Genomic DNA, 27,437 nt, shown 5'->3' on the forward strand with positions numbered 1-27,437 from the left:
CAGTCCCAGATATCCAGGTGTCTATTCCATGCCAGTGAGACCTTGGAAACCAAAACAATTTAATATCCCATAAGAACTCTCACCTATTCTAGGGCTTAACCTCTGAGGAGACAACAAATGTGGAACTCTAGATTGCACATCCCTCATTTCCAGTTGAAGAACTTACAGGACAAAGGTGGTCTGTTAAGTTGCATAGAGGAATGACTGTTCTCAAAGGTCACACCACAGGAAGGGGCGAGAAAAGGGTTACAGGAAAAATCAACTCTCGCCTCGCCCCTTCCTCAACCGAAGGGCTCTGTTTGCCCAGAGGAAGAGCTCAAATCCTGCCTCTCTTTAAAGATACCCAAAATTCTTAAGATGCAAGGATCCCAGGTCCTAACCAGAAGGGCCTTCCCCAATCCTACAGAGAGGGGACATGGGGGGATGGCACTCACCAGCCCCCCATCAACCTGTAATGGTCAGCATAAACCCTGCAAGGGCCGATTTGTCAAGAGATGGCTTGATTCAAGCCTGCTGAGAGGACCCTCTCCTGACACTGCAGAGAAGCCAGGGCAGCTCCCCCACTCGCCCAGCAGAACAGGCAGCCTGCAGTGCCAGGTGAGAAGCAGGAACGGCGTCTCAAGGGGGGCCTCAGAGAGTCTTCTGTGGAACTCAGTTGTGGGCTGCACTGAAGATCCTCAGGAGAGTGAAGCATGCCAACAAGCCTTGTTCTGAGACACAGCTCAGCGGGGGGCCCCGCGCAAAGGCCACACATATTTGCACTGCATTCCCCTTTCAGGCAACATTTCCTCTTTCCTCAATAAACAGTTGGACCACATCTTTGCCTGTTTTTCTGAGGGAATGGCCAACTGTCTCCATGGTAAGAATGTTGTGAACCATCAGGTCAGCCGCATGGGCAGCTACTCAGCCCTGCACCAGAGACGGGTAGTGGCAGGGGCTGCAGCAGGGGCCTCTCCCCACTATGAACACACCAGTCCTCCAGCTGCTTCCCTCCCACCCTCCAGTCAGCCAAGAGAGGGATTATGCTCTGCCTGAGATGGACCCAACCAAGGCTAATCCTCAACTTTATTTAGAACTGATAGAGAAGGTACAAACCCATTAAATTGTCCCAGAAAAGCCAAGTGAAATAGTGACATACAGAGGTGTTAACGGGAGAGCTGAGGTCGCCTCCTGCTACTGCTCCAGAACAGCAGCAGGAAGAATTGCTGGGTGTGCTGCCACCGCCGCCACCACAACGGATGGCTTTGCCCTGCAGGCAAAGTAAGAGGCTGGAGACCCAGAAGCGACAGCAGAAGGCGAGCGATGGCCCTGAACCTAGCCTGAGAGTGAGCTACCGTGGACCCTGGAGAGCCACCTTAAGGCAGAGCTGGGATCCCTCACAGATGCCTGCTTCTTTGCCAGCTGCTGAGCCCAGAGGGGGGTCAGGGCAGACTTGCCCCCTCTTGTGCCCCACAGCAAAGTCATAATGGCCCCAGAGGGCTCCCTGAGAATGCAGCAAGCAAAACAACGTGGCCCCAGCCTCCACAGCAGCACATGCCCGGAAGGGGGTGGGGGGCTTCTGTCCAACTAAGTTGCCTGGACTCTTCAGCTAGTGTCCCTACCACCCCCTTTCCCCTCCAATGCCCCACTAGAGAGGGCAGAGCAAAGCGCCTGGAGGCTCCGGGTTCAAAGAGGCTGTGCAGTCCCCCCTCCTGGAGCTGAACATCAGAAAAGCAGAGCGGCATTTGGTGTTAAGGAGAGAAGGAAGAGGAAAGCGCACTCCAGCGGTGCTGTGGGGAGGGGCCGCAGCAACCCAGGCCTGTCTGCCCCCCGCCCAGGCGCCCCTAGGTTTTCTTCTTCAGCTCCTCAAACCGCCGGGAGAGATCGTCAAAGTCGATGTCTTCTGAGGCAGAAGTGCTGGTGCCAGCAGAAGCAGCGGGCAGCGTGTCTGGCACAGATGGCAACTCTGGCAGCACAAAGGTATCCCCCGAACTAGACACTGGAGCCGGAGGCCGCCCCCTGGGCTGTGGCTTTGGGCCAGGACCTGCGGCAGACAACAGCAGGCTGATACAAGCAGGGACAGGCCCACGGCAGCGAAAAGAGCTGCCGTGGCTAACAAGCATTGGGGGGGGGGTGGAGGGACCAGGTGTGGCAGGACCACCTGCCTCCTTCCTGCAGCGGCTGATGGGACACCAGGCCTCAGGCATAGAGTCTGCTCTTGCGTGAAAATCCTGGCTGGGAGCAGGAGGCGAGAGTGGCTATGGCTCACAGGAGTACCCCTCATCTCGCTGTGCAACAGCTGAGCCCTGGAGCCCCTACGAGGAGCTGCAGGGGACCACGGTCAAAGGGGGCTGCTTGGGCACCTGGCACTGCTCCCACAGCCAAAGGTATGGGCTGCACTTCACAGGAGTCAAAGCTCTGCTGGGGAGTCCTGGTGCCCTCACCCCCCAGATCTGCCTCTTCCGAGGGCAACTGCAGCAGCAACCCAGCACTGACACATAGGTGGATGGGGGCAAAGAAAAACACAAGTAGCAGCAGCAGCAGCGCTTCTTTGGGACCCCCCCCCCCCCGGCTGGCTCCAGAGCTTCTGGCATCAGGTGGCTTCCAGTCCTTCCCTGCACTCACCAGCTACCTGCGAGGATGGCAATTCCTTGTCAGCACTGATGTCATCGATCTGAAACAGACACAAGTTGGCTTCACAGGGAGCCCCCTTACAGAATCTCTCCCTACCCCACTCCACCCAAGAACTATAGCCAATAACCACAACATTCAGTAACCAGCAAAGCCATGTGCATCGGCACACAACCTCTGGCTATTGCCCCTTTGTGGGGTAGGACTGCTCCCCCTCCCCAATTCTATATCACAGGAAGCAAGTGGGGGCTGTTCTCCTGAGCACCAGCAACCAACTGTTCCTTTGTCCCGTCTCGGCAGAGGACACACATTTTTGCCAGGAAAATATTTCAAAACCGTGGGAAATAGATGCAGGAAGAGGAGCCGTCACTGGGGCAGCTGGACCCTTTTCCCCTCCAGAGACTGCTACAAACGGAACTCCCTATTGCTCTAAGCAAAAGAGAAGGTGTGGGGCAAGGAGGACCGATGGCAACTCCTCAATCAGCAATAGACAGCCCTGGGCATGCTTCCTCAGAGGCCTGCCAATGCCCAGCACCTGACTGGCAGCCCTCATGCAACGGCCCCAGTAGAGTGATAGCAGCAGCAGCAGCAGCAGCAGCAGCGAGGAGGATCCCCTTCCCAGAAACTCAGCCTTGCTCTTCTGGGAGCAGCACTTACAGACTCATATGTTGGAGGTGTTGCTGGAATCTGAGGGGGATGGAGACCGGTGAACGGCTGGTAGGTGCCCACAGGCAGCCCGTTAAAGTTCTCCTGCAGGGAAAACACGGCCAAGTCAGAAGCCCTTGAGACAGGCCAGTGTCCCCTCCTCAGGGCAGAATCAGATGAGCGACTCCTCCCTGGAAAGCTACACTGGCGGAGAGGCTGATGGGAATCTCTGCCCCACAGCAGACAGTGGGTGGGCTCAGATGCCCATTTGCCACAGTAGATTGCTCTCTTCTCTCTCCGCCTCCCAATGCCACCCCCCAGCCCAACTCCACTGGAGAGCCCCCCCCATCTGACACAAGACACAGGACTTACTGGTCCCTTTGGAAGTGGGTAGGAGAAAGGAGGAGCTGGAGAGGGCATGGGCATGGGCACAACTCCATCAGGACCAGCCACTGGAGCCATGAAACCGCCACCGCCGCCACCACGCCCCCCTTTCTTTGCATCATCCATGAATCCCACATCAATCAGGTCTGCTTCCACACCTGCGGGAGCCTCCGCCTGGGCAGGGGGAGAGACTCACGTCACAAATGGGCAAGGGGTCTGCTAAGACAGAAAAGGAGGATGGAACCACCTCCCAGCCACCACCATGGGGAAGCCTCTCTCCACCCACCCTCTAACACACTCACCATGACTACAGAGTCCGGCTCGTAGGGCACATTGTAGTTCTTTGCAATCTCAATCAGGTACCTCTCCACCAGGATTTTGGGAGGCGCCTCCACGCTCAGCTTGTGCATCAGCTACAAGGCAGGGAGGGGAAGAGTCAACCCTTTGCTGCCTCCCTTCATTGAGCTGGGCAGATCAAGGACTGGCAGCCAGGAGACACCCAACGCAGGCAAAACGTGACATTTCTAGTCCTACCGTGTGCTTTGCCACAGACAAGGCCTCCCCCTGCAGACAAGTCATGATCCGAAGCACTGACACCGCTTCCTCCAATAAGAAGAGCCCTGAGGCTGGATCAGGCCACAGGAAGCCCAGCCAGCCCAGGCCAGTCCCTTGTTCTCAGTGGCCAACCAAATGCCCGTTATGGGATGCCCACAAGCACTCTCCCCATTTGTGATTCCCAGGGACTGGCTTTCAGGGTATGCTGCCTCTGAACACAGCTGTTGTGGCTGGCAGCCATCCACAGCCTGACGTCCCCGCCTGCCCCCCAACATGCTTCAGCTCCTCTCACCCTGTCGTTAACGGTCCCAATCTGGTTGCTCCGGCACAGCTTGCCATACTCTTTGCTGTACTTGGCACACAGCTGGTCAGCAACCTGGTATGGGAACAGTACACACTCAACGCAGGCCAGACCCCACTGGCTTTCCCTCTGTCCAACGCGGGAGAGGTGTCATCCCCTGGGCAGAAGGTCCAGGCTTGGGGACAGGAGCCAGCCTAAGTTCCCTGCTGAGTGTCCCGTGCAGACCAGAGGCAATCAAACAGACCTGGCAGCAGCTGCCCCGCCCCATCCAGGCAGGTTGGGCAGCAAGCAGAGTGTGCAAAGGAGCCACAGCTCTGCCAAGAAACAGCTGGCGCTACTCACCATTTTCAGCTCAGCCACCTCCGACTGCAGTCGGGGGGCTGCCCAGATGAGGGTGGAGACGGCTTCTGCCAGACCAGAGTCCAGCTCCCTACAGAGACACAAAGCCATGTAAGGCCGAGCGCCAGGGTGCTCTGGAGCTCTGTGGGCGTCCCAACAGCAGCAGACGCAGGCAAAGAAGGCCCACCCACAGAGAAAGCAGCCCCCTGGGGGGAAGGAACGCACAAGGACAAGAGCTTACTTCATAGACTGGATGAGGCCAAAGCGTGCCAGCAGCAAGTCGCAGTAGAGCTCTAGGATCTCCATGGCCTCCACCAGGTAGTCTTCCCGGATGATATGCTCCACACGGATGCGAGCCCGCTCATCCTTGCCAGCAGACAGGTAATCAGCAATTTCCTTTCGTGCCTTCTGGGCTAGCTCAGCTGCAAGACAAGGGCACATCATGGAGTAGCAAGAGAAGGCCCACCAACCTTGCTCTAACCCTGCTCCTGTGCCCCAGGGGGAGGGTGTACGCAAGGAGAGGGGCTCGTGCAAGAGGGCCCCCGGCTTGTTTCCAACTGCTCAGAGTAGGCCCACTGAAATTAATGAACCTAGCTTAGCCATGCCCACTAACTTTTCTCAGCACCTTGCCGGCCCCTTTGAAGGCTGCACCCTTACACCCCAACACATGCAGGCCGTAAATTCAGAATCTCTGCACATAATGTGGTAGAGCACCATCACCGTCCTGAACTGCTGCTCTGGTGATGGGGGCACAGAACTAGATGGGGAAGTCAGCTCACTTTTCTTTTTCTCTAACAGTTTGAGGCGATTGATCACAAGACGCAGGTTGACTCGCAAGCGTTCAGCCTTGAACCCAGAGCCCAACATGGTGTAGAATTCCTGCAAAAACACGAGAAAGACAAGAGAAAATCTCTCATGCATGTTCAAGGAAGGCACCTGGAAGCTTTCCATGCACATATATTTTATTGGTTAGAGTAGTTTGTTATATGTATATATCACTTCACATATCCAGAGCTATTTGCAGTAACAAATTACGTTAAAAATCCAATAAACAACACAAATATAAAAAACCACAAGGATTTAACACAGCACAATATCCACCTCCTACGCACAGGATGGCCACCAGTAGCCACAAAACCCTTGACCATCAGTGCTGTCCAAATGCCCAGGAGAACAAAAACATGTTTGCCTGGCACTGTAAAAAGAACATCTATGCCATGTGGATTCCCTCGGAGGAAGACCATTCCACAACCCACAGAAAAGGTCGGTTCTCTCGTTTCCACCCTCTACATGTCTCCTGTAGGGACACAACATGAGGGGCTTCAGATGTTGATCTCAGGACCTGTGTAGGTTTGTATGGGGAAGGCAGCCCGTGACCAAGTGTGTGCTATAGCGACAAAGATGGATCCAGGAACACCCCCAGACTGGACCTGCTCTTTCAGAGGGAGTACAACCACATACAAAGCAGGCAACCAATCAATTATCCGAAGTTGGGAATCATCAACCCATAGTGCCTCCATCTTGCTAGGATTCAGACTCAGTTTACTGACTCTCATCCAGCCCACCACCAAGTCCAGGCACCAGTCCAGGGCTTGCACAGCCTCTCCTGATTCAGATGTTATAAACAGACCACATATCATGAGCGTACTGCTGACACTTTGCCCCAAATCTCCTGATGACCGCTATCAAGGGCTTCATATAGATGCTAAACAGCATGAGGGACAAGACGGTACCCTGCAGCACCTCACAGCACAACTGCCAGGGGGCCGAAAAACAATCACTCAATGCTATTCTCTGAAAACCTTGGAGATAGGATCGGAACCACTGTAAAAGAGTACATTGCACTAAGTTGGTTCAGAAGAATACCATGGTCAACAGTATCAAAAGCCGCCGAGAGATCAAATAAGCATAACAGGGTCGCACTCCTCCTGTCCTTCTCCCGATAAAGGTCATCCATCAGGGCACCAAGGCCAATGCAGTCCGATAACCAGGCCTGATCCCAGATTGAAATGGGTCAAGAATCTGTTTCATCCAAGAGTACTTGCAATTGCTGCGCCACAACCCTCTCAATCAACTTCCCTAAAAAGAGGGTATTTGTGACCGAGTGGTAGTTGTCACTAACCAGTGGGTCCAGGATGGTCTTTTTCAGGAGTGGTCTGATCACTGCCTCTCTCAGGACAGCTGGAAACACTCCCTCCTGCAACAGTGTGTTGATCACATCCTGGATCCACTCAGTCAAACCCCCTCGGCAAGCTTTAATAAGCCAAGAATGGCAAGGGTCGAGAGGACACGTTGCTGGCCGCATTGTCACAAGCATCTTGTCCATGTCATCAGGCCACATCAACTGAAACTTATCCCAAGAAGTTGCAGCAGAAGTTGCACTGCACACCTCACTGGGGACTACACTGGATGTGGAATGAAGATTGCTACAGAGGCAACCAACTTTAACCTCAAAGTACCTTGTGAACAATTCATAGTGGGCCTCCGAAGAGTCTAAAACTCCATTTCCTGGAATTGATGTCAACAGATCTCTTACTATATGGAAAAGCTCCACTGGATGGCTACTTGAGAATGTGATGGTGGCAGAGAAGTGGGCCTTCTTCGCTGCCCTCACCACCATAGAGTTGGCACAGTTATGATGTTTTACTTGTGCCCGATCAGCCTCACAGCAAGTCTTTCACCAGTTGTGCTCTAGCTATTGTCCAGCCTGTTTAATTACCCTTAGTTCATTGGTGTACCAAGGTGCAAACCTGACAGGACTCTCCGGGGCAACTGTGTTAAGAGCCTGATGCACCTCGCTGTTCCACAGTGTGACAAGGGCTTCAACAGGGTCACCTGCTCTATCTACTGGGAACTCCCCCAGGGCTTTCAGGAATCTAGGGGATTCTGTTAGATCATCTTAGTATGTCCATCACCCTTGCAGGGGAGGACTGGAACAGTAAGCCTAACCTTCACCAGGAAGTGGTCTGACCACCACAACAGGGTGACATCCAACCCCCCTATCTCCAGACCACCACCTCCTCCATCTGGAGCAAAAACCAAGTCGAGGGTGTGCCCTGCCCTATGAGTTGGGCTGGTGACAACTTGAGACAGCCCCGTAGTCTTCATGGAGGCCACGAAGGCCTGAGCCAGAACACTAGAGGCAGCCTCAGTATGGACATTGAAATCACCCAGGACTATCATTCTGGGCTCCTTCAATACCACAGCCGAAGCGGCCTCCACCAGCTCGGTCAGAGAAGCTGCTGGGTAGCAGAGTGAATGGTACTCCAACAGCAACCCTAGTTTACTGTCTCCTTGGCCCACTAGGTACAGGCCCTCACAGCCAGTTCCAAGACAGAGTGGTTTCCCAGTGACAGACATGGAAGTTCTGTAGATGACAGCAACCCCTCTCTCCTGTCCCTGCAGGCTGTGCTGATGTTGCACCAAGGATCCAGGTGGGTAAAGCTGGGTCAGATCAACTCCTTCCAGCTCACCCACCCAGATCTTGGTAATTCATACCAAATTGACACTCTCAACCATGATCAAATAATAGATGAATGCGGTCTTATTGTGTACCGATCTGGTGTTAATGACACACAAAGGCCAGTAGGCACAGTAGATGTACAATGAGGAACGCGTCCATGGGAGGAGTGGGAGTGAAGAACAGGGCATAGATAGCCTTGCCTTTGTCTTCCGTGGTAGCTCACCACCTCCCCATGGCTATATTGTCCTCTATCCATGATCACTGAAACTGGGGTGGCATCATCCATGTCCCTCCTTAGTAAGACTCCTCCTAAACACCTGATATGGACCCAATAAGAACCCACCAACAAAACCTACCAGAACCAATTATCCCTGAAGGCCTCTAAGAGAATTGGCAACCGTCAGACCCACTAAATATCTTCTACACAGGGCACAGCAAGTTCCCCCCCCCCCCGGAGGTCTAGCCTTCTGCCAGTCGCAGACTCTCACTCTGAAGGCATCTGGCAACTTTCTCACCCTGCATAGGAGCTACACATGCGCCATACGTGCTCCCCGCTACCAATCTGCTATAGATTGGTTTAAATAAAAAGAAATTTCCTTCCGTTTCTTTTTCCGTCTGTGTCAGCAACAAATTCCTCGTTTTGTCTTTTCGTATATTACTACGATAGCCCCCGAGGCAAGAAGCGGCAACTCCCAATCTCAGATCTCTCTAATGGGTTTCCATCCCAGAAGCCTGTCCCTGGAAGACAACGTCGACCCCGCCGACGCGATTTCCAGCACTGGAAGAGGCGACTACGGCCACTGTCCGGCGACCCTTCATCTCTGGTAGGGCGCAAATCCCCCGCCCCCCTTCGTCCCTCTAGTTGGGGGCGGGTTCGCTGCAAGAGGGGCAGGACCGCGGGGAAGCCGGCCGATGTTTCAAAGGTAGGCAAGGCGGCCATTTCCCTTCTCCAAACCTTCTCCAAACCGGCCAGGGTGGCGCCGTCCCGCACCCTGGACAGCAGCCCCGGGCTGGCGGCTTCCCGGCGCTAACGGAAGGGCCGAAAGAGGAGCCCTTTGGCAGGCGAGCCGGGAGGGGGACTCGTTCTGACACGCCAGGGGGCCCACGGAGCCTTCGCCGGACCTTCCTCGGGGAAGGGCCGGCAGCTTCAGAGGATTCCCTCCCCGCCACCCGGGGGTCCCGCTCCGTGCCGCCGCCGCAACGAGAGAACAAAGGCCTCGAGTCCGCCTCGGAGAGGGGCGGCGGCCAGACCTTTCCTGCGGCCAAGGAGACCCAACGCCGAAAGAAAGGAAGGAAGAAAGGAAGGAAGAAAGGAAGGAAGGGGGGGTCTGGGCCTCCGGGCGGGCTCACCGAGGGCGGCGGCGGCGGCGGCAGTTCCTTCCGGGCGGGCAGCGAAGGTGGCGTGTCAGGCGTCGCGGGTTCCTCCTCGGTACTTCAGACAGAGGGATATGCCTCCTCGCTCTGCCCGCTCTCGCCGGCCGGCCTAGAAGCGCGTTAGCAGCCGCGCCGCTGCCTCCCGGAAGATCCCGCTGCGAGCGACGCGGCTTGTCCGGGACGGGGCGTAGCGGCACAGGGGGCGCTGTGTGCTTGTATGGAACTACTTTTCGGGCGGAGGGATTTTTCTTGCCGCAGAGCAAGAGGGACTGCAATAAAAGACGAACTTCCTAAAGCGGGAGTCACGGCCATTGAGATCCCCCTGCAATCGCCGGGTGCGGCTGGAAGGTTCCGGCCTTGAAGAGTACCGGCATCGCGCGCTGAGGGGCGGCGGAGGCTCCTCCCCCCGCGCAGCTTCTCCCCGGGTGAGGGGGCTCCTCCTCGCCTGGGGCGCTGCTCTGAATGGCCGCGGCCCCCGCAGTGCTCGGCGGGGGCCTCTCTCACGGCGCCCGGCTTGTGCCTTGAGGAGAGGCGGGGCGGGGGTACCCCTCCGGCAAGAGGAGGGGCGGCCTCGCGCGTGACGACGCTTCGCTGGGCTCGGGGTGCGAAGCCCCCGGAGGGACCGGCCTGATGGCTACGCGGCCCCTTCCCGACTGACTGCCTGCGGAGAGGACCGGGGGACAGCGGTGTCCCCGCCGGCGCCCTCGCTGCAAGGCAGGCGGGGCGGGCGGCGCGCTCCGGTGGGAGGGAGGGAGGGAGCTCCAGCGCGGCGCGCCCCCGTCTGCCTCGCTGCTTGTCTGTCGGTCCCGCCGTGCACGAGCCGGGCGCTCCCGTCGCGCCGCCATCTTCCTTCCGTCTGTCCGTCCGCCCGCCCGGGCGACCCTTTGTTTCCCTCCCTCCGCGCTGCTAGGTGAGCCCGGACGGGGCGACAGAGCCAGGTAAGGGCCGAGGCTGCGGCAGCCTCCTTCCGTCCGGCGGGGGGGGGCTTTTCCCTCGCCCCCACCCCCTTGCCATTCTCCGCGTGATGACGGGGCTCTTCTCTCCGCAGGTGCGCCCCCTGGGGGGGAACCATGTCCCGTCGGAAACAGACCACCCCCAATAAAGTTCACTGTGAGTAATGGGGAAGGGGGGCTGTTGCCGTTTCCAGCCTTACCCACTCTCCTCCGGTGAGGCACCTTTGGGAATCCTAATCGGAAAATTGCTGGGAGGGGTGCTTCATCTCCAGCCCTGGCTGCGCCTTCAGATCATCTCTTGCCTTTTGGGCAAGGTGGGGGGTTCAGTGCCCAGAGGCAGAGGTGCCCCTGGAGCCGCTGTCAGCCTTTCTGCAAACCAACAGGCCCCTTGGCTGAGTTGGGAGGCCTTCATCAATATCCTGGATAGCAGAGCCCCCTCCCCACTTCATGGGACCCCGGGCCCTTTCTACTAGTCCAGTGGCAGCCTGACTCTCAGGGCTGCCACCTCTGCTACCTCAGCAGCTGCTGCAAAAGGGCAGGCAGCACCTCTGTTCCAGCCAGGACTGGGTGGCTGCTCACGTTAGCACTGCCAGAAACAGGGTGCTTCTAGGCACTGCATTAGCTTCAGGATCAGAAGGGAAATAGCAAGAACCCAAAAGGCTGGCACTTGTAAGGCAACTCCCTTTTTGTCCAGGTAAACAGAAGACAACCCTCAGGGAAGAACTGAAGTAGAGTAATTGAAAGCTAACCATCAACCAGCAGAGTCCCAGAACTACCCTCCCTTGCTAATATGGCTTGGAGGGTAGGTAGGTTCCCTGTTGCCCACATTGCAGCCTGGAAATGCGTCTTCCGCGCGTGTGTCACAGCCTTACCCCAGCAGCAGCTCTCCGAGAACCTTGGGTGGGTGTGCAAGTACTAGGGCAGAGCCAGGGGCATGCAAGAGCCTTCCCTGCGTGCTTCATGCTGCTGAAGACATTTGTATTTCCAGATCATGCTGGAAAGGATGCGAAGGGCGGATTGGTCAGGCCACCGTTGCTTTGCAGGAAGGGTTTGGGGGAAGCTGTTTTGGGGAATGGACCCCAGGCATTAGTCCCATTCTGGGCCATCTTCAGGTAGGGGAGACCATCGCTGGGCATCTGAGGAGGGGGCAAGGAATACCTGGAATTGGGAAGGGCCACAGTCTGATGTTTCCTCTCCCTCCCCCATTGTGCTTCCAGGGGAGCAAGTCTTTGCTGGGTTAGAAGAACACACACGACAGGCCATGATGAGAAGGGGCTTCCCTGGGCTGCTTGGAGCTCAGGCACCACTGACACACCAGCCACTGCTGCTGCTGCCACCAGAGAAGGACTCCAGCAGCTGTGAGTTTTGCTCGTTGTGGTATGGGACAGTGGCTCTGGGGCACCTGGGAGAACCCAACAGTCTGCGTGCTGCTGTGGCACCTTGTAGGCCTGCTCTGTGGCAGAGGCCTAGAGCTGTTCCCCTCTCTTCCAGGTGATAGTGATGGGGAGGGGGAGACCACACAGGATGAGGTCTCCTCCCATGCTTCCGAGGATGATGGAACAATGGCGGTGGCAGTGAAAAAGGAACTGGAGCCTCCTGAGCAGCTGGGCAGCAGCCAACAGGTGACTCGAGACCACGAGGCAAGTTCATCTTATTGGCCATAGACATAATAAAGCAGAAGCACCCAGTTACTGTAGATCTAGGGCTGTGGTTTCCCAGAGGAAGGGAGAGCTGGATGGTGCTAGCAGAGAGAAAGGGGGCAGCGTAGGCCGCTCTGGGATGTCTTTTTCAAAGGCCGGGTTGTTGCTGTGTCCAGGTGACTGCTACAGCAGGCTCAAGACATCGGATCTGGGCCTTCTGGCATGGGAGTTACTTCTCAATGCTACTTGCTGGGCGGGCGGAGAGCTCTTGTCATCTGGCTCTGCGTGTATTTGGTTGACCACTCTGGGAAAGAGGATAGGCCCTCTGTCTGATGAAGCAGGGCTGCGCTCATGTTGCACAGAATTCCCCAGTGTGGCCTTAAAGGGTCTGGCACAGCAGCAGTGGGGATTGGGCATAAGTCTTGTCCCCTGCTCTTTCGTTAGCCTGCTTCTCCTTGCTTCCAGGTGGGTTTGAATGCCAGCCCAGATGCCCTGATGGGGCTCTCCCAATGTCCCCTCTGCCAGCTGGAGTGCGGAAGCAGGGAACAGCTTGTCACCCATGTGTATCAGGTATTTGCAGGGAACTCTGAGAATATCATGCACGGTGAGACCCTCCCTGCCTTGGCGCCTCCTTTCTCTCCAGGCTGAAATTACTAATCCTGGACTGGATGGGGAAAGGGTGTGGGTGTGGGCATGGGGCCTTGGTGCAGGATGCAGTGTCCCCCATCACCCCTGTGGGTTTGCACCACATCCCAGGGTAGGCCTTGCGGGTCTCTCTCCTTTTTCCCTAACAGAAGAGGCAGCTCTTCCATGGCTTGGCCCTGGCCAGCCCTCATAGGGACAGCTGAGAGGGGGACAGGGCAGCGGAGCCGGAGCCCTTGCCTCACAGCCCGGCCTCGTTTGCAGCACACGGCAGCGGCAGCTGTGGTCAGCGCCAAGAGCTACCTGTGTCCTGTCTGTGGCCGCACACTCAGCTCGCCGGGCTCCTTGGGCAGGCACCTGCTCATCCACTCCGAGGACCAGCTGTCCAACTGTGCGGTGTGTGGGGCCCGCTTCACCAGTCATGCCACTTTCAACAGGTGAGCAGTGGGTACCTGTGGCTCGGGGGTGTGTGACTTGCTCCAAGCTGCTCTGGGAAGCCTGGGGTGGGATGGGGGGGTTGTTTAGAGATTTAATGGAGGCAGTTGCCCCTGGTGGATCCTGTAGCTAGCTGGAACAGGTAAGCCCAGCATTCATACGCTACGTACAGTTGGGGGGCTAAGGCCGCACAATAGTCTCTGAGATCTGTGCCTCCCACCTGCCATTCTTGCTCTTTGGCCTTCAAAGTGAGAAGGTGTCAGAAGTGCTGTGTGGGGATGCCCTGCCCATTCCTCTCCCCGAGGCTTCTTCTGGTGCCGGAGAAAAAGCAGGTGCTGCTGCTGCTCTCAGTCCCACGGTGTATCCCGCTGGCATCCTCCTTGTGTGCAACAGCTGCGTGACTTACCGCAAGCTTCTGGAAGCTCAAGCCCCAGGTGTTCGCAAGTGGGCCCTGCGACGGCAGAATGAGCCCCTGGAGGTGCGGCTGCAGCGCCTGGAGCGAGAGCGCACAGCCAAGAAGAGTCGCCGAGACAACGAGACGCCAGAGGAGCGTGAAGTGAGGCGCATGCGGGACCGTGAGGCCAAACGCCTGCAGCGTATGCAGGAGACAGATGAGCAGCGCGCACGCCGCCTGCAGCGGGACCGCGAAGCCATGCGTCTCAAGCGGGCCAATGAGACCCCTGAGAAGCGGCAGGCTCGCCTCATCCGGGAGCGCGAAGCCAAGAGGCTGAAGCGCCGCCTGGAGAAAATGGACATGATGCTGCGGGCTCAGTTTGGCCAGGACTCTTCTGCCATGGCTGCGCTAGCCGCTGAGATGAACTTCTTCCCGCTGCCGGTGGGCGGCCTAGAGCTCGAGGGGCAACTGCTTGGCAAGATGGCCTTTGAGGAGGCGAGTCCCAGTGCCCTGCGCTGAGGCGGGAAAGCGGCTGTTGCTGCTGGGGCTCTGCTGCCCTGCCAATGAAGCATGGTAGGGGAGTGTGACCAGTGACAAAGGGTGGGGCACGCTGCCTGTGAACGGAAACAGGGAAAATAAATTAACTGTACGCATCCTGTCTCTTCCTTGTGGGCTTGGCCAATTCATTGCAGCACCTAGAAGGGGCCGATGCTTCTGGTATGAGTGCAGACCTAAGCTTGCCTCCCCCCCCCCCCAACTGCTGCCATCTCACCCAGCTTGCTTTCTTGCTGGGCCAAGCTCAGCTAGAGCTTTGAAGTGCAGTAGGTTTTACGGCATCATGATGAGCCCTTCTGTGGATACCAGGAGGGGAAGGTGCAGTCCTGAGGAAGGAAAGGGCATGAGGCCTGGGCCCTCAGAGCTACCCACTGGGCTGTGTCAAGCTTAATCCTGGCACCAGGCATATTGAGGTGGTGGAGGCTAGACTGAACCCAGCAAGACCACCTGGAGGCTCGGGTGTACAGGCCAGGGAGATGAAGACATCCTTTTGAGCACAGGGCCACTCTGCAGGGTGGGGAAGCCAGAATCTTATTGCGCTGCTTCTTTTTCTTGACTTTTCATTTTCTAGAGGGGATGGATGGAGGCATTTCCTCGGTCAGGCCCATATGGTGAAGAGCAGACTGAATAAGCTAAATAAAATAAGGACTGGCCAAGGTGCATTTCTTTTCTTGGCCAGGTGTCTACTCTCTCTCCTCACCCAGCTTGCCTGTTGGTGAAAGGGGAGAGACTGGGCAGCCCTAGTGAGAAGTTAGCACCCTTCTGTTGGCTGAGCCTGGCCTCTTCTTTCCCAGCTATCCTCCCTCTGCAGTCTTACATAGGAGGAACCTGTGACTTTCTGCACAATGAAACAGAGCTAAGTGTGCCACTGTGAAATTCTCCTATGGGAAATCCAGAGCACATTGTGCTGTCATGGGAAAGTGGGCACTGTTTCTCTCCTTCCCCTTTCAAGCTTTTCCAGGAGCGCACTGAAGAACTATGCCTCAGCAGGCCAACTTCTGAGAACCTTTGCATTTTCTGAGTGAGGCTTTAGTGAATGTCATACGTGTTTGAGGAGGTTTCCTTTTGAATCTTGGATTTGGTCCAAGGGACAAGCAAAACACATACACAGCAAAGGAAAAGCTATTGGTTTATAATTATATAGATATATAGATATAGATATATGTATATATACTGTTTACATAAGTCAACAAGTTAAATTCAGTATTCATGAGAGCATTAACAATAAAAATACAATCTGTGTGTACAGAGACTTATATGGTAAAACAGGAAAAAGGATCTCACCCAAAATACAAATATACAGTACAAATTGATTTATTTAAAACAGGTACAAAAAAGCACAACAAAATAATTATCCTCCTTAGACGGGTAATGCTTCATTAGAGATCAGGTAGGAGAAAACTGTTTGGGCTAGGCCTAAGGCTTTAGATAAGGGGATGCAGTTGGTTACAGAGTGAAGATAAGAGTTGCTCACTGTAGGGCTGCTGCATGCTCACCCCATGCCAGCTCCATGCAGGAAGGTGACTTCCACCCCACAAACTAAGGTGCTATGTAAGGGGGGGAAGAACGAGGTGTGGGGGCTAACTGTTTGCTTTGTTTCCTTCCTCCATATATTTTGATACAGAGTTTTCTCTGCAACTAGCCACTGGGTCAGACTCAAAGGACATTTCTGGACTGATGCGGGGCTTGTTTGCTCTTGCAGGCCGGGGTCACAGAAACAGCTGGCAATGAGGGAGGGGACACCCTCAAAGTGGAAGAGGTATCTAGAGAATGCCCCAGTTCACCTCTTCCTACACTTCAGCAGCCCCCATGCGCGGCATGGCCAAGAGAACTGCTAGGCAGCTGCCAGTTCCACAGTATTGCATATTAGGGAGCCCTTCCCAAATGTTTACTAGGGCTGGGAAAGGGGACCCGCTGTAGTGTCACAACAGAGAAATAGCTTATTGCTCTAGTAGCCCCAGATGGAGCAGTGCCCAATTTGCAGCTCTATTTGCAACCTGGTCGTGGGACTTGAAATCCCCTGAACTAACTGTCAACCAGTAGGACACAAAAGTACTTGCCCAGAGTGATATGCGACTGTCCAGCCGAACTGAGGGAGACTGAGTCTCAGTGGCCACGGAAGGCTGCAGTTGCTGCCACAAGAGGTCAACTCCAGCTGTGGCCACTAAGGCTCTGCCATGTTGCTGTGGGGAAGAGAAGAGATCATCCAGAATGGCATTAAGGAGACATCTCTTCCCTGGTGCAGCATGTGCATGGGAATCAGTGCCAGTCTAGTAAGCACACAAAGGACAATCTGGGGAGCCTGAGAGGAAGTTAAGAAAGACAGGTGCGTTGGGGCAAAAGCTGTCTCAGAATAGTGCAAAGTGCCAGGGCCTTTGGGAAAAGCAAAGTCTGTCACCATTCATATAGAGTGCGAGCTTGGGGTGGGTGAGGTGGCTGCTCAGTCAGGGAAGAAGCCACTGTCTTGGGCCAGGGATGCTGACCAGCAGTAGCCTCGATGCAACACTGTAGACAAGAGACCAGCAAAGGGATGCAAGCCAAGGTGGCCCATTTGGGATGGAGGATCCTGGCTGCTGTTCTGAATAGCCTTCATGCACAGCCACGGCAATGTTTTGGAATACAAGAGCTCACCCCTGCCTAGTTCCGGAGGGTACAGGGCCCCAGCACAAGCAAGGCTGCTGAGCAAGCACCTTGCAACAACGTAGCTCTTCAGTTCTACTGCAGTCAGGCTAAAGAATTATTAATCACTTGCAAATTTTATCTTGTTTCGTTCTGTCTGAGTCACCAATACACAAAGTAGAGCAATTTTCATTTTTATCCTGCATATGCTTTTTTAATAATCAAAGACAGAATGTGTTAGGTTTCCTCAAGGTGGTTACAGTGGCCAGAACACCCCCAAACTCTCACCAGGAAATGCTTTACCCTAAGCAGACCAAGGAAAAGCAGGGGCGAGCACGTGTACATTAGCCACCCCATATACACAAACTGCTTTGTGCTTTTCAGAGGAGCTGCCTGTAACATGAGGCATCCCCAGCACACCAGGGCATTTACCCCTGAACATTCAGACCTGGCTTAGCTGTGAGCATTTCCGATAGCACAAGCAACCACAACAGAAGTGCACACAGCCTTTCTAGAAGAAGCAGTCAGAGAATTCCAGGAGGATGGAGACTGCTGAAGAAGCCTGAGCTGCCCTACATGCAGACTTGCAGTCTTCCCACATACTGGATCTTAGTCCTCCCTGGCTACAGAGCCAGGAGGTAACACACTTGCAGGTTTGCAGTTTAACAACTATTAACCATTTCCTTTCAATATAACACATGTGAGGAAATTGCATACAGACATTTCTTGAGAAGTCCAGGCTCCCTTGACTCGGTGCCTAGAAAGGGGCTGCTGGGATGCCCAGAGCGAAACGGCTGAGCTTGGGGCCTCAGCAGGAGGGACCTGGCCAAATTGCTTCCTCCCCTGCAGACTTTCCTGTTGAAAGCCCCCTCCTACCATGAGAGAGCCACAGTCCAATAAAGTGCTCGCACGAACAGGGAGGCCTGGTCCTCGCTCCTCACAGAAGAACAGCAGTAATGGCTCCCTTCAGTGTCTGCCCTTGGCTGACCCCACCCTGCCCAGGCTCTGACCTTCCCTAACGGAGGTGGAGGAAGGAGCCTCTGTCAGTGGAATGATTTTAGGCACACAGCTGGGGGAAGGGCTGGGTGTCTCTTGGACACCAAGAGGATCTGCGCAGTGGCCAAACTAGGAGTCTGGTTCAGCATGGCACACAGTTCACCCACCATTGGGGCTTCACTTCCCTGCATTTGAACGGCCCTCAATGGACAATTTGACCTCCTGGGGAATGAATGAGGGGCGGAGAAGGGGTGGCCGGGGCTCCTCCCCAAACCTTTGGAAACCAGGACCTGCCCAGCCATGCAGAGAAATGGGGCCAAGATGGGATGATTCCTGGGGGGAGCCCACTCCTGCCCCACCCTTCTCAAAGGGGCTTCTATGCAGCTCCTGGAGGCTCTGTCCACCTCGCCCAGGCCTCTCCCGGGTACTGCCTTGCGGGACGGCTTGGAGCACAAGCCTCCCATTCAGACTCTGTAAGCTGATGGAGATACAAACGTCGCCCACCTGCAACCTGTGGCAGGGGAGTGAAAAGAGCCGAGCTGTCCTCTCTGGGCTGCAGGAGGACCAGCCCTGTCCATACACAAAGAAAGGGTGCTCAGGGGGCACATCAATGCTCACTTTGCTCTGCTGCTCCCCCACCACAAAATGCAGTGTCACAAAACCCTGCCATGGGCTCTCCTGGATGTCCACAACAGTACTGGAGTCAATCTTGAGGCCACCACTCACCTCTGCGCTGCGCACAAAGTCCTGGGTCTGCAGGTCCTCCACCCTCTTCAGCTCCCCTGTGGCCAGCTGGATGATGGCACCTTTCATGAAGTGGGAGGGCAGGTGGCTCTGGGGGTGGGCACAGTCAGTCTGAGACGGCCCCTTAGAGCTCATACTCTCCAGGCCATCCTGAGCCCCAAGCTGGAGGGACCCCAGGACTGGCCTGCCATTGGCCACTGTCAGGCCTTTGAGGACTGGTCTGTGGCGGGGCTGCTCCTCAGGGGACTTTGCTGACAGTCTCCATGCGTGGCTTTTCTCAGGAGCAACTTCCACTGGATTCCTTGCTAAGTCCGCCTTCTGCTCAGGGGGATTATGATGTGAGAGGTTTAGGGGGCTCAAGTCATCCTTCTGCTGAGCAGAAGGAACAGGGCAGTTCTGAGAAGCAAGCACGCCCACCACCCGCTGCACCTCCAGGTCCGTGTCTGGGGTACTCCGCTGAGATGGCACAGAGACCTCTGTTCTCACAACCTGACCGCTCGTTAAGAAGGGGCCTTCCATGCTGCACTCTGCACCCGCACTCCCTGGCCATCGCCCTTCAATCTCGCTTTCCTTTGCCCCCACAGCAGATCTCTGCACACCGTTTGCTGAGACTACTTCAGGATCTATCTGACTCTCCTGTAGAGGTTGCTTAGGGTTGGACCCAGCAGCAGCCACAGCCGGAGCCTCAAAGGATGAATAGCCTGCTGGCAGGCGGGACATCTGGTAATAGACTGGAAGCCGGCCCTGCGTAACCTCCGGGGGTGGCTGCCCTCCAACTTGGGGCTGCAGAGGGCCCGAAGACAACACCGAGGCTGTGGTGGTCTTGCCAAAGTTGTGGGCTGCCTGTGCAGAAGGCGAGGAGTCTTCAGCCAGGAGAGGCGCATAGGGCACAAAGTGGGGGATGTGAGAGGCCGCAAGGCTGGCTGAAGAGGGCAGGAGGTGGCTGGGCAGGAAGCCAGGAGGCACAGCATAAGGTACAGAGTAGTGGGATCCCACAAACTGCAAGGGCGTCGGAGGAAGCTGAGTGTAATGGACGGGCGAGTAGGGGATGCCAGGGTGCTGGATGAGCTGAGAGGTCATGCCGAAGGCCGGAGGGAGCGGGCTCACGTTCACCACCGGCGAGAAGGTGGCCGGAGGCACCGCCACTTTGTACAACAAGCCATACTGGTCCACCGTCAGGCCCGCCACCGCCTCGGAGCCGTCACCGGCCTCGCCGTAACGGGAAGGCGCCTGGTTCTGTCTGCCTGCCGCCGCCCCCCGCGCCCACTCCGCAGAGGCCTCGCTGCCGCCCGCCGGGCCTTCCTCAGCCGCCCGACCCGTCTCTTCGCCGCTGGCAGCCACGGGCAGGTCTCGCTTCTTGGGCGGGAGGCACTCCTGGCTCCGCTCCTGGGCCGCTCTCATGGCGCTCGTTAGGAAGCCGCCCGGTCCTGGGCCTGGCCTCCTCCGCCTTCGGGGTGGGGCTCACCTGCAAAGACAGAGGAGAACGCGGAGTCAGCGGAGGGCCCGGCCAGTGGGGGGAGGGCGCGACGGGGCTCCACGGGACGGGATAATACCGCTTGGCCGAGGGACAGCCCGGCGCCCGGGGACCTTTGTCGCTCGCTCACCCTCACCCTCCTCCTCCTCCTCGGCTGAGCTCCATCCCGCTACCCGCGGCCTCTTCAGCTACCCCCGCCCGGCCTGACCCCGCCCTCCTTCGGCGCCGCTTCCTCCTCCTCGCACGGCGCGCCGGAACTGCCGCAAGCCATGACGTTGACGGCGCGCGCGATGCGCACAACGATGACGCTACAGACTCCTGCGGTTGCCATAACACCCGCCAAGGAAGCCGCTCTGGCTCCGCAACGGCAGCATCACTATAGCGACGAACGCCCCTGTTCCCCCCACCGTAGCACATTACGTCACGGCCCTGCATCTCCCGAGTTCTAGTCCGCCAGGCCGCCTCACGTGGTGCTCTGGCCGGGCGGCAGGCTGGCGTGGCTCAGCCCTTCCCCCATAACTGGCCTGCCTTACAGGATTGTTGTAAGAATTGCCGAGATCTGAGTCGGCAGATAACCGCACTCGAAGCGCTCTCTCCGCCCATTTACTGTGGTCACGGCCATGATGGTGACGATGGTAATCATTAAGGTGACGGCCCCGCGGTTTTGAGGCAGGAAGAAGCGCCCCCGGGGGCCCCCGGTTTTTTCCAACAAACCGGGAAGGAGACAAGTCAGGGCTCCTCTCCAGCTGGCCATTCCAGGTGAACCCCTAAATCGGGAAGCCACGCAGGTTACAGCCACAATGAAACCCATGCCCAGCAAATGAAGGAAAGGTAGACGGGAGCTGGAGGAAGAGGAGGAACTGAACAGGAGCTTCACGCTGTCTAGGCAAAGCTTGGGTGCGTGGGAAGGAAGGGGGCCAGCCAGCCAGCCACTGTGTCCGGACCCCGCCGAAGTGCAGCGGGCAAACAGCGGGACAGCTGCAGTCACACAGTCTCTGCCCCTCAGCACTCTGCTTGTCTGTTAGATCAGAGCAAGGAAGGGCCGTAGATCGGGGATCCAGCGCATGCTTTACGTGCACGTGGCTCCCGATTTAATCCCCGACATCTCCAAGGGGAGGGGGTGCGAAGAGAGTCCCCCGCCTAAAGGTGGGTCAAGAGACCGACTCGTTGCAAGGCGAGTTCTTACACAGTTCCCCCTCTCGTTTCCCCCAGCGACCAGCCAGCTTCCAGCCTCATGGGAAGCTGAAGCAGTGTACGAAGCCGCCGCGGTTGACTCCCAAAGATGTCTTAAGTGGCCAGAACATATTAATTGGCTGAGCTTTGCAGCCCTAATATCTTAATACCAGCCACGGAAATGGAGAGCCGGAGGAGCGGCCAAAGCTGAAATGGACATATCGCCCATTTTAGGAAACTGTTTTAAGCAACCCGACGGAGGTCGGACCTGGGCTCCCTGTCCTGCCGGGAGCCAGGGACAGGCGGTTCATCGCGCGGCTCTGGGTGTTCAAAGGAAGGCACTCGCCAGCAAGCCTCCTCATGTTTCTGTGGCTCAAGACACGGGGCGCTGGAGCTCCGCACCAAGGCTGCAGCCCTCTGAATATCTTGCCTGCCAGCTGACGTCTTCTTGCAGCTCGGAGAACGGCAGGACCTTCGCCGCTCAGGCTACCTAAACGGAACCTTAATGTTCACGAATACGATCCGGCCGGACCAATGTCGCGAGTGCAGCCGTAGCGGTGACTAGGCAGGCGTCTGACGTCATCACTGCCTGCCACGGCGCAGTCTCCTCGCTAATCGAGTGATGCAGACGCTTCCGCGGAGGAAACGAGTTCTGGAGCCAACTACTGCGCCCCCGGGCACCGCGCAATCAGCCTGGCCCCGAGACGCACCAGTGGCTGGTAATGGAGACCCCAGCAGGGTTAATGGAAGGAGCGAGCTGTCGGCGCGCCGTGCTCTGAGGGGGGGGGGAAGCCAGCGAGTCCCGGTCTCCGGATTCCTCCGCCTGCGGTATCGGTGCTGAGGCCGCTCCGCCGCCATTTTGGATGCCAGGCTCCTGCCGCCGCCGCCTTCGCCGTAGAGACACGGCCCGGTGAGTGCCGCGCAGGGAAAGGGGAGGGCCACAGGCAGGGCGCTGCTGCTGCTACTACTACTGCTACTACCTCGGTGGTAGGGTTCTGGTTCCGCTGCCGTTGCCCGAGTGAAGGCCCGGCCGACTCCACCTCCCGCTCCGCCTCCCGGGACTGGCTGAGCCTTCGCCGCCGAGGGCCTGGCCGCTTTCTGGCCCGTGAGATGGGGAGGCCCCGCCCGCCGGTCGGCTGGCCGGCCAGCCAGCCAGCTGGAAGGGAACGCGCTGGCTGCCGCCGTAGTCGGCGAGGCCGGCCGCCCTCTGACTGAGGCAGTGCTGCTGCTGGCGGTGTTGGAGCGGCCCTTCGTCCTTCTCGTCCGCTTCCCATCTTCACGCCATCGCGCCCCGAGCAAAGGTCAGCCTAGGTGGGGCTCCTTCGCCCGGGATGTCCCTTTCGGTGTTTGCGGCGTTTTTCTCGCCTCCCCGTCAGTTCTTGTATCGGTTGTCGGCTGACTCAAGAAACCCGCCGGGCGTCGACTTCTTCCTCCTCGGAAAGAGCTCTTGTGTCTCCAGCCTTTCCCGGACCAGCCCTCCGCCCCCCTGGGGTCTCGCCTCGGCTTGTGTGGGAGGACTGAAGAGATGCTCGGTCCCCCCTTCGTAGCACCTCTGAGCGAGGGGCAGAGAAACCTCTGCATGGGAAACGGGGCTGAGAGTCACTCCTACTGGCGGCGGCCGGGGGGGGGGAACCTCTAGGAAAAGGCTGGAGGCCTCGCGGGTCGGAAGTGCCGCCCGCTGCCGCCGCCGCCCGGCAAAGGAGGCCTTGGGAGACAAAAGGCTGTGAACGAGGAAGTGAGAGGGCAGCCCAGGCAACTTCCCCACTGCTGTGCAAGCCATTTTCCAGCAGGATAGAGGAGAAGATTTGCTTTTAGATAGCCTTACTGATAGAGTATGTTTGCCCGTTATCTCAGGCCGGTGGTTTTGACCTTTGTCTGTCAGATTTCTGTTTGACTTAGGGGTGCATCTGTTCAGGCCTGGAAGCTTATTCTAGTTGTTTGCTTTTCTGGGGTTTGTAGGACTTCTGCTTTCTTGTATTTGGTTTTTGTAAGGTCACCATTAAAAACATTGGTGGTAAGAGGAGACAGTGTAGGTAAACTGTTTCCACTGCTTGATTTTGCTTGAGAGACACTTTTAAGCTTCTTGGACCCAGATATCTAATGGTTTTGTAATTTGTCAGCAAGGCAGAAAGGAGGCAGCAGGGGAGGGATTGCTCGCAAGAGAGGCGGGCAGTGGAATGCTTTCTCCCCGTTAACTTGAGGACCTGAAGAGGTCACTTCAGTTCTTCTTGCCCCTCTGGATGCTTGGGAGAGGAGTTGCTTGCCTGTAGAGATTAATGATTGTGCAGGAGCTTAACTAATAATGGTCTTGTTGGAAAGTAAGAGTTTGGGGACGGTTTCGCAAATCCTGCAGACCTTCCCAAACTTTAAAAGCACTGGTGGTAAGAGACACTTCTGAGCTTCTAGAACTCAGATAGCTAATAGTTTTGTAACACCCTAGTACCACCACAGGGAATAGTCTACCTGTCTGTTCTCTGATGCCAACCCTGTGTGACCCACAGTCTGCTAAACAACCAACCTATGAACTCTAACCCATAAAGTTTGGCATAGTGGCTGTGGCACAACACCCCAACACATTAGCCATCATGGGACTGCACTTGCAGTTACTTCTGAAGAATTAGGTTATTGTTTTTGTATCAGTGTTCTTAACTTTATTGTCATCTGTAATCTTTGCGATTGGAACGTGCCCACTGTGATAAGTGCTGCTTACTGGCAAGTCTCATTCTGAGGGAGTTTTCTTTCATGTTTAGGTTCTGGTAATAATTTGGGGCCCTGGATTCAAACCGTCAGTGAGGAGTAGGAAGGGAACCTATTACAAGGCATGACCTTGCACCTTCTTTCTTTGGGCTGCAAAGGCAATCCAGGCACACCAGTTGTTAGGCCTTACGGGGGGGGAAGGGGGAGAAGAGGAGGTAAAGGTTATATTGCTTTGCTGGATCTCTACCAACTGGGGTTAATGCTGTGAGTGAGGAAACCTGCTTTCTCTGACAACAGGAGAGCTTGAGCAGTTTTTCTTCAAAGTTGCGGGTACACTGCTGTCCCAAAACATACAGTTCTGTAGAGGTTCCTTTTTCCTTTGGTGTCATGGAAGGTGCTTCAATAGGATGGTCCTTCCTGGAATAACCTTTATAAAGCACCTAACAAAGTCTGTTTAGGAAGCACAGAGCTACTTAGGAATGGTTCTCATCTCTTCAATGTTGCGTAACTTGTGAGTCTTTTGTATCTTCTGGATCAGATGGTGGAGACATTCATATGGTGGCTCTGTCATTGTTCTTGTTAACTCGGGATTGTATCTACATTGAGGTAGCAAAGTTGAGTTCTGTGCCTCCCCCCCCCCACCTAGGGTAGTATCTAGCTAAGTCCCTACTCAGAGTAGACCCACTGAAATCAGTGAACCTAAGTTAGCCATGCTGATTAACTTAATTGGGTCTACTCTGAGTAGGATGAGCATTGGATGCTATCTTTAGTCAAAAAACTTTACTTGATCATGTTGGTTTTCATGTCTCAGGCTATCTCATGACACTGAGTTGGGTGTAGGAACAGTTGTTGTTATGTGCCTCCAAGTCGACTACGACTTATGGCGACCCTTTGAATCAGTGATCTCCAACAGCATCTCTCATGAACCACCCTGTTCAGATCTTGGAAGTTCAGGTCTGTGGCTTCCTTTATGGAATCAATCCATCTCTTCTTTGGCCTTCCTAGTACCTGGTGTTTTGAAACCAAAGGCATGTTCTCAGTTGTTTCTTCAGTTTGGACATCTGAGAGTTTCTGTGCCTTGGGATCACAATCTGTTTACAGTGTGAACAGTGCTGCCCAAGACCTTGCTGCCTGAAATGGAGCCAATATTTTCTTTCCCCTTTCTCCGCTGGCTAGGACTCACACCATTTGGACACCACTTCCTGCCTTCATCTAGCTTCCGCCACCCCCGTGATGCTGCCTGAAGTAGGTTGCCCCATTCTGCTGTATGGCAGGATCCTAAACCCTCACTGTGAAAGTTCTGTGAAGAGCCTTAACACTTAAATGAGTTCTTATATTTGCTTTATCTTGTGACTCATTCCATAGTGTACCTGAAGAGAGGTGGGATCAACATAAGCATTGCAGGATGAGCCTTAGGACCGCCTTGCATTTAACAATTCACCTGGTAGTCATAGGCAACCAGGAATTCCATGCAGGTGAGTGTGTGGGCTGAGGGGAGGAGAAGATTGCACCAGCCCTTCTCTGCTTGGTTTCCTGGCTAGCTATGCGGAAGGGAAGCTGGCCCCCTATAGGCATTTTTTGCTGGCTGTGGTTGGGGGGGGGGGCTTCTGTCTGACTTGTGGTTGGCTGGCACAAGCTACCTGTCAATCAATGCCCACCTTCTCCAGAAGCCGTTTAAAAGGTGACTCCTAGATTCCTGCATTGAGCAGGGGGTTGAACTCAATGGCCTTATAGGCCACTTCCAGCTCTAATGTTCTATGATTCTACTCTTGCAAAGCAGTCCTTTGTTCTTCAAATCCTGCAACTTATTTATTTATTTATTATTTTATTTATATCCCGCCCTTCCTTGCAGCAGGAGCCCAGGGCAGCAAACAGAAACACTAAAAACACTTTAAAACATCATAAAAAGACCTTAAAATACATTAAAACAAAACAATGTTAAAAACATTAAAAAAAAGTTAAAAACATATTTTAAAAAAGGGTTAAAGATATTAAAAGACATATTAAAAGCAATCCTTGCGCATCCACACTACTGTGTTACATGCGATGAGACCAGAAGGATGTTTGTGAGTGGCTATAGGATGGACAGACTTGATCCAATTATTATTTTTATTATTTTTGAAGCAACATTCTTTCTATCAACCTGCCTATCTGCCTATCTATCTAATCTACGTATCTATCTATCTAAACATAAAATTGGTGTTTGGGGTCTTGGGTGTATTTCTGCCAGACTCAAAGGAAATTTTCCTCTGTTGTGCCTAGAGCCACTTAGTTCCTGCTACGTGTGTGTGTGAATGGGGTTTGACAGAGAAAAGTGAGTTATCTTGGTCTTCTGAAATACCCAAACAAGGCTTGCTTCTTGCTGCCAGATGCTTCTTGGGGAGAGGGAGGCAAGGAGGAAATTAAGAACGCTCACACAGGATGGCAAACAGCAATGCTGATGCGTGTCCCAGTGTTTTACAGAGGAACTTTAATAGGAACGGTTGATGGTGTGTGTGTGTGAGTGAATGTGAAGTGTGGCTAGAAGACGTGAAGTGGGCAGCATAAGCTTTGTGTGGACAAATGAGGTGGTTTGGTGGTCTGTCAATCCCCTACAGTGAGCAGGAACATATCAGTTGCTATTCTGGGGGTTGTGGTTGGCTGAGAAGCTGTGCCAAAGTGTCCCAGCAGAAGTTATACGGAGTTATACGGAGAAATAAAACCAATACTATTAAACTGAACAAGAATGTTAAACACTCGAAGTTTCAGCGGTATAGAAAAATGAATTTTACTAAATTATTTAAAGCGTTAGAAGCTCTCTCCTCTCCAAAGAAGATTGAGACGACACACTGTGTCTTACAACCCCTCCCTAGAGAGGACGTTATGATTGCTGATACCAGAGAGGTTGATAAAGTTGTTTTGGCCTGTAAACCGTCTGTTTTACCTTTTTCTCCTTCACCAACTACCATCTCATTGCAACATCATATTCTTGAGCGGCAAATACCTGGGTCCTCTGTTTTGACCAATGCCACATCTGAACAGATTAGATGCACACTACTGCTCCACCATGGCGGTTAATTCTTAATCGCCGGAAACTAGTGCTATTAAATTACCCTAAACCTTGGGGATATATTGCCCAAAAAGATAGAAAAATTCACCTTTTGAGAATTCTTGAAAGTGTTTTGCCTGGTTTCTTTTCCTTGGAGGACATAGATTATGTGGAATATCTCCACTATAATCAGATTACAGCTCATATTGTCGTGTCTTTTAACTCATATGAAAAAGCTGGATGGTTATTCCAACATAAACGGTTCTTGGTATCACTTGGTATAGAAACCATGAGATTTTTTGAAAATGTAGCCCCTGCACAACCCCTTATTAATGGTATCTGTAAGATAATTCGACGACCATTAATAACATTACAACCAGCTGTTATTGGGGACTTAATTGAATTGGATCCCGTAG

The 27,437-nt window shown here is 54.9% G+C and overlaps 4 protein-coding genes across 16 annotated transcripts in view; 2 read left to right on the plus strand and 2 right to left on the minus strand.

The window, feature by feature from the left end:
- Positions 1 to 1,047: 1,047 nt before the first annotated feature.
- Positions 1,048 to 9,869, minus strand: IST1 (IST1 factor associated with ESCRT-III). Its single transcript, XM_061593936.1, has 10 exons — positions 9,648 to 9,869; positions 5,614 to 5,713; positions 5,076 to 5,256; positions 4,838 to 4,925; positions 4,487 to 4,570; positions 3,942 to 4,052; positions 3,628 to 3,813; positions 3,268 to 3,360; positions 2,605 to 2,653; positions 1,048 to 2,023 (listed from the first exon to the last, which is right to left on the minus strand). The coding sequence occupies exons 2-10, from the start codon at positions 5,699 to 5,701 to the stop codon at positions 1,824 to 1,826; spliced, it is 1,080 nt and encodes a 359-aa protein (XP_061449920.1). The 5' UTR covers positions 5,702 to 5,713; positions 9,648 to 9,869; the 3' UTR covers positions 1,048 to 1,823.
- On the plus strand, positions 9,197 to 14,388 carry ZNF821 (zinc finger protein 821). 8 transcript variants are annotated; one of them, XM_061593931.1, is made up of 8 exons: positions 9,254 to 10,609; positions 10,720 to 10,781; positions 11,613 to 11,736; positions 11,842 to 11,982; positions 12,116 to 12,264; positions 12,730 to 12,834; positions 13,171 to 13,343; positions 13,591 to 14,388. In XM_061593931.1, the coding sequence occupies exons 4-8, from the start codon at positions 11,886 to 11,888 to the stop codon at positions 14,252 to 14,254; spliced, it is 1,188 nt and encodes a 395-aa protein (XP_061449915.1). In that variant the 5' UTR covers positions 9,254 to 10,609; positions 10,720 to 10,781; positions 11,613 to 11,736; positions 11,842 to 11,885; the 3' UTR covers positions 14,255 to 14,388. The 8 variants fall into 8 exon arrangements, with proteins under 8 accessions (XP_061449912.1, XP_061449917.1, XP_061449913.1 ...); XM_061593928.1 differs by lacking the exons at positions 9,254 to 10,609; positions 11,613 to 11,736 and adding an exon at positions 9,197 to 9,220; XM_061593933.1 differs by lacking the exons at positions 9,254 to 10,609; positions 11,613 to 11,736 and adding an exon at positions 9,197 to 9,220 and having other exon boundaries at positions 13,735 to 14,388.
- Positions 14,389 to 15,405: 1,017 nt separating this feature from the next.
- On the minus strand, positions 15,406 to 21,783 carry ATXN1L (ataxin 1 like). Of its 5 annotated transcripts, none has more exons than XM_061593926.1 (2): positions 21,565 to 21,783; positions 15,406 to 20,114 (listed from the first exon to the last, which is right to left on the minus strand). In XM_061593926.1, the coding sequence occupies exon 2, from the start codon at positions 20,048 to 20,050 to the stop codon at positions 18,083 to 18,085; it is 1,968 nt and encodes a 655-aa protein (XP_061449910.1). In that variant the 5' UTR covers positions 20,051 to 20,114; positions 21,565 to 21,783; the 3' UTR covers positions 15,406 to 18,082. The 5 variants fall into 5 exon arrangements, with proteins under 5 accessions (XP_061449910.1, XP_061449911.1, XP_061449908.1 ...); XM_061593927.1 differs by lacking the exon at positions 21,565 to 21,783 and adding an exon at positions 20,657 to 21,541; XM_061593924.1 differs by lacking the exon at positions 21,565 to 21,783 and adding an exon at positions 20,260 to 21,541.
- Positions 21,784 to 21,858: 75 nt separating this feature from the next.
- The window catches only part of AP1G1 (adaptor related protein complex 1 subunit gamma 1), a 31,703-nt gene continuing 26,124 nt past the window's right edge, over positions 21,859 to 27,437 (plus strand). The window contains exon 1 of one of the 2 annotated variants that reach the window (XM_061593920.1): positions 21,859 to 22,206. The gene's annotated coding sequence lies outside the window, so the exon portion shown is untranslated. Of the gene's footprint in view, positions 22,207 to 22,267; positions 22,598 to 27,437 lie in introns of those variants that run through there. The other variant, XM_061593921.1, reaches the window with a different exon arrangement.

This window comes from Rhineura floridana, chromosome 13 (assembly GCF_030035675.1).
Source record: "Rhineura floridana isolate rRhiFlo1 chromosome 13, rRhiFlo1.hap2, whole genome shotgun sequence".
Lineage (NCBI taxonomy): Eukaryota > Metazoa > Chordata > Lepidosauria > Squamata > Rhineuridae > Rhineura > Rhineura floridana.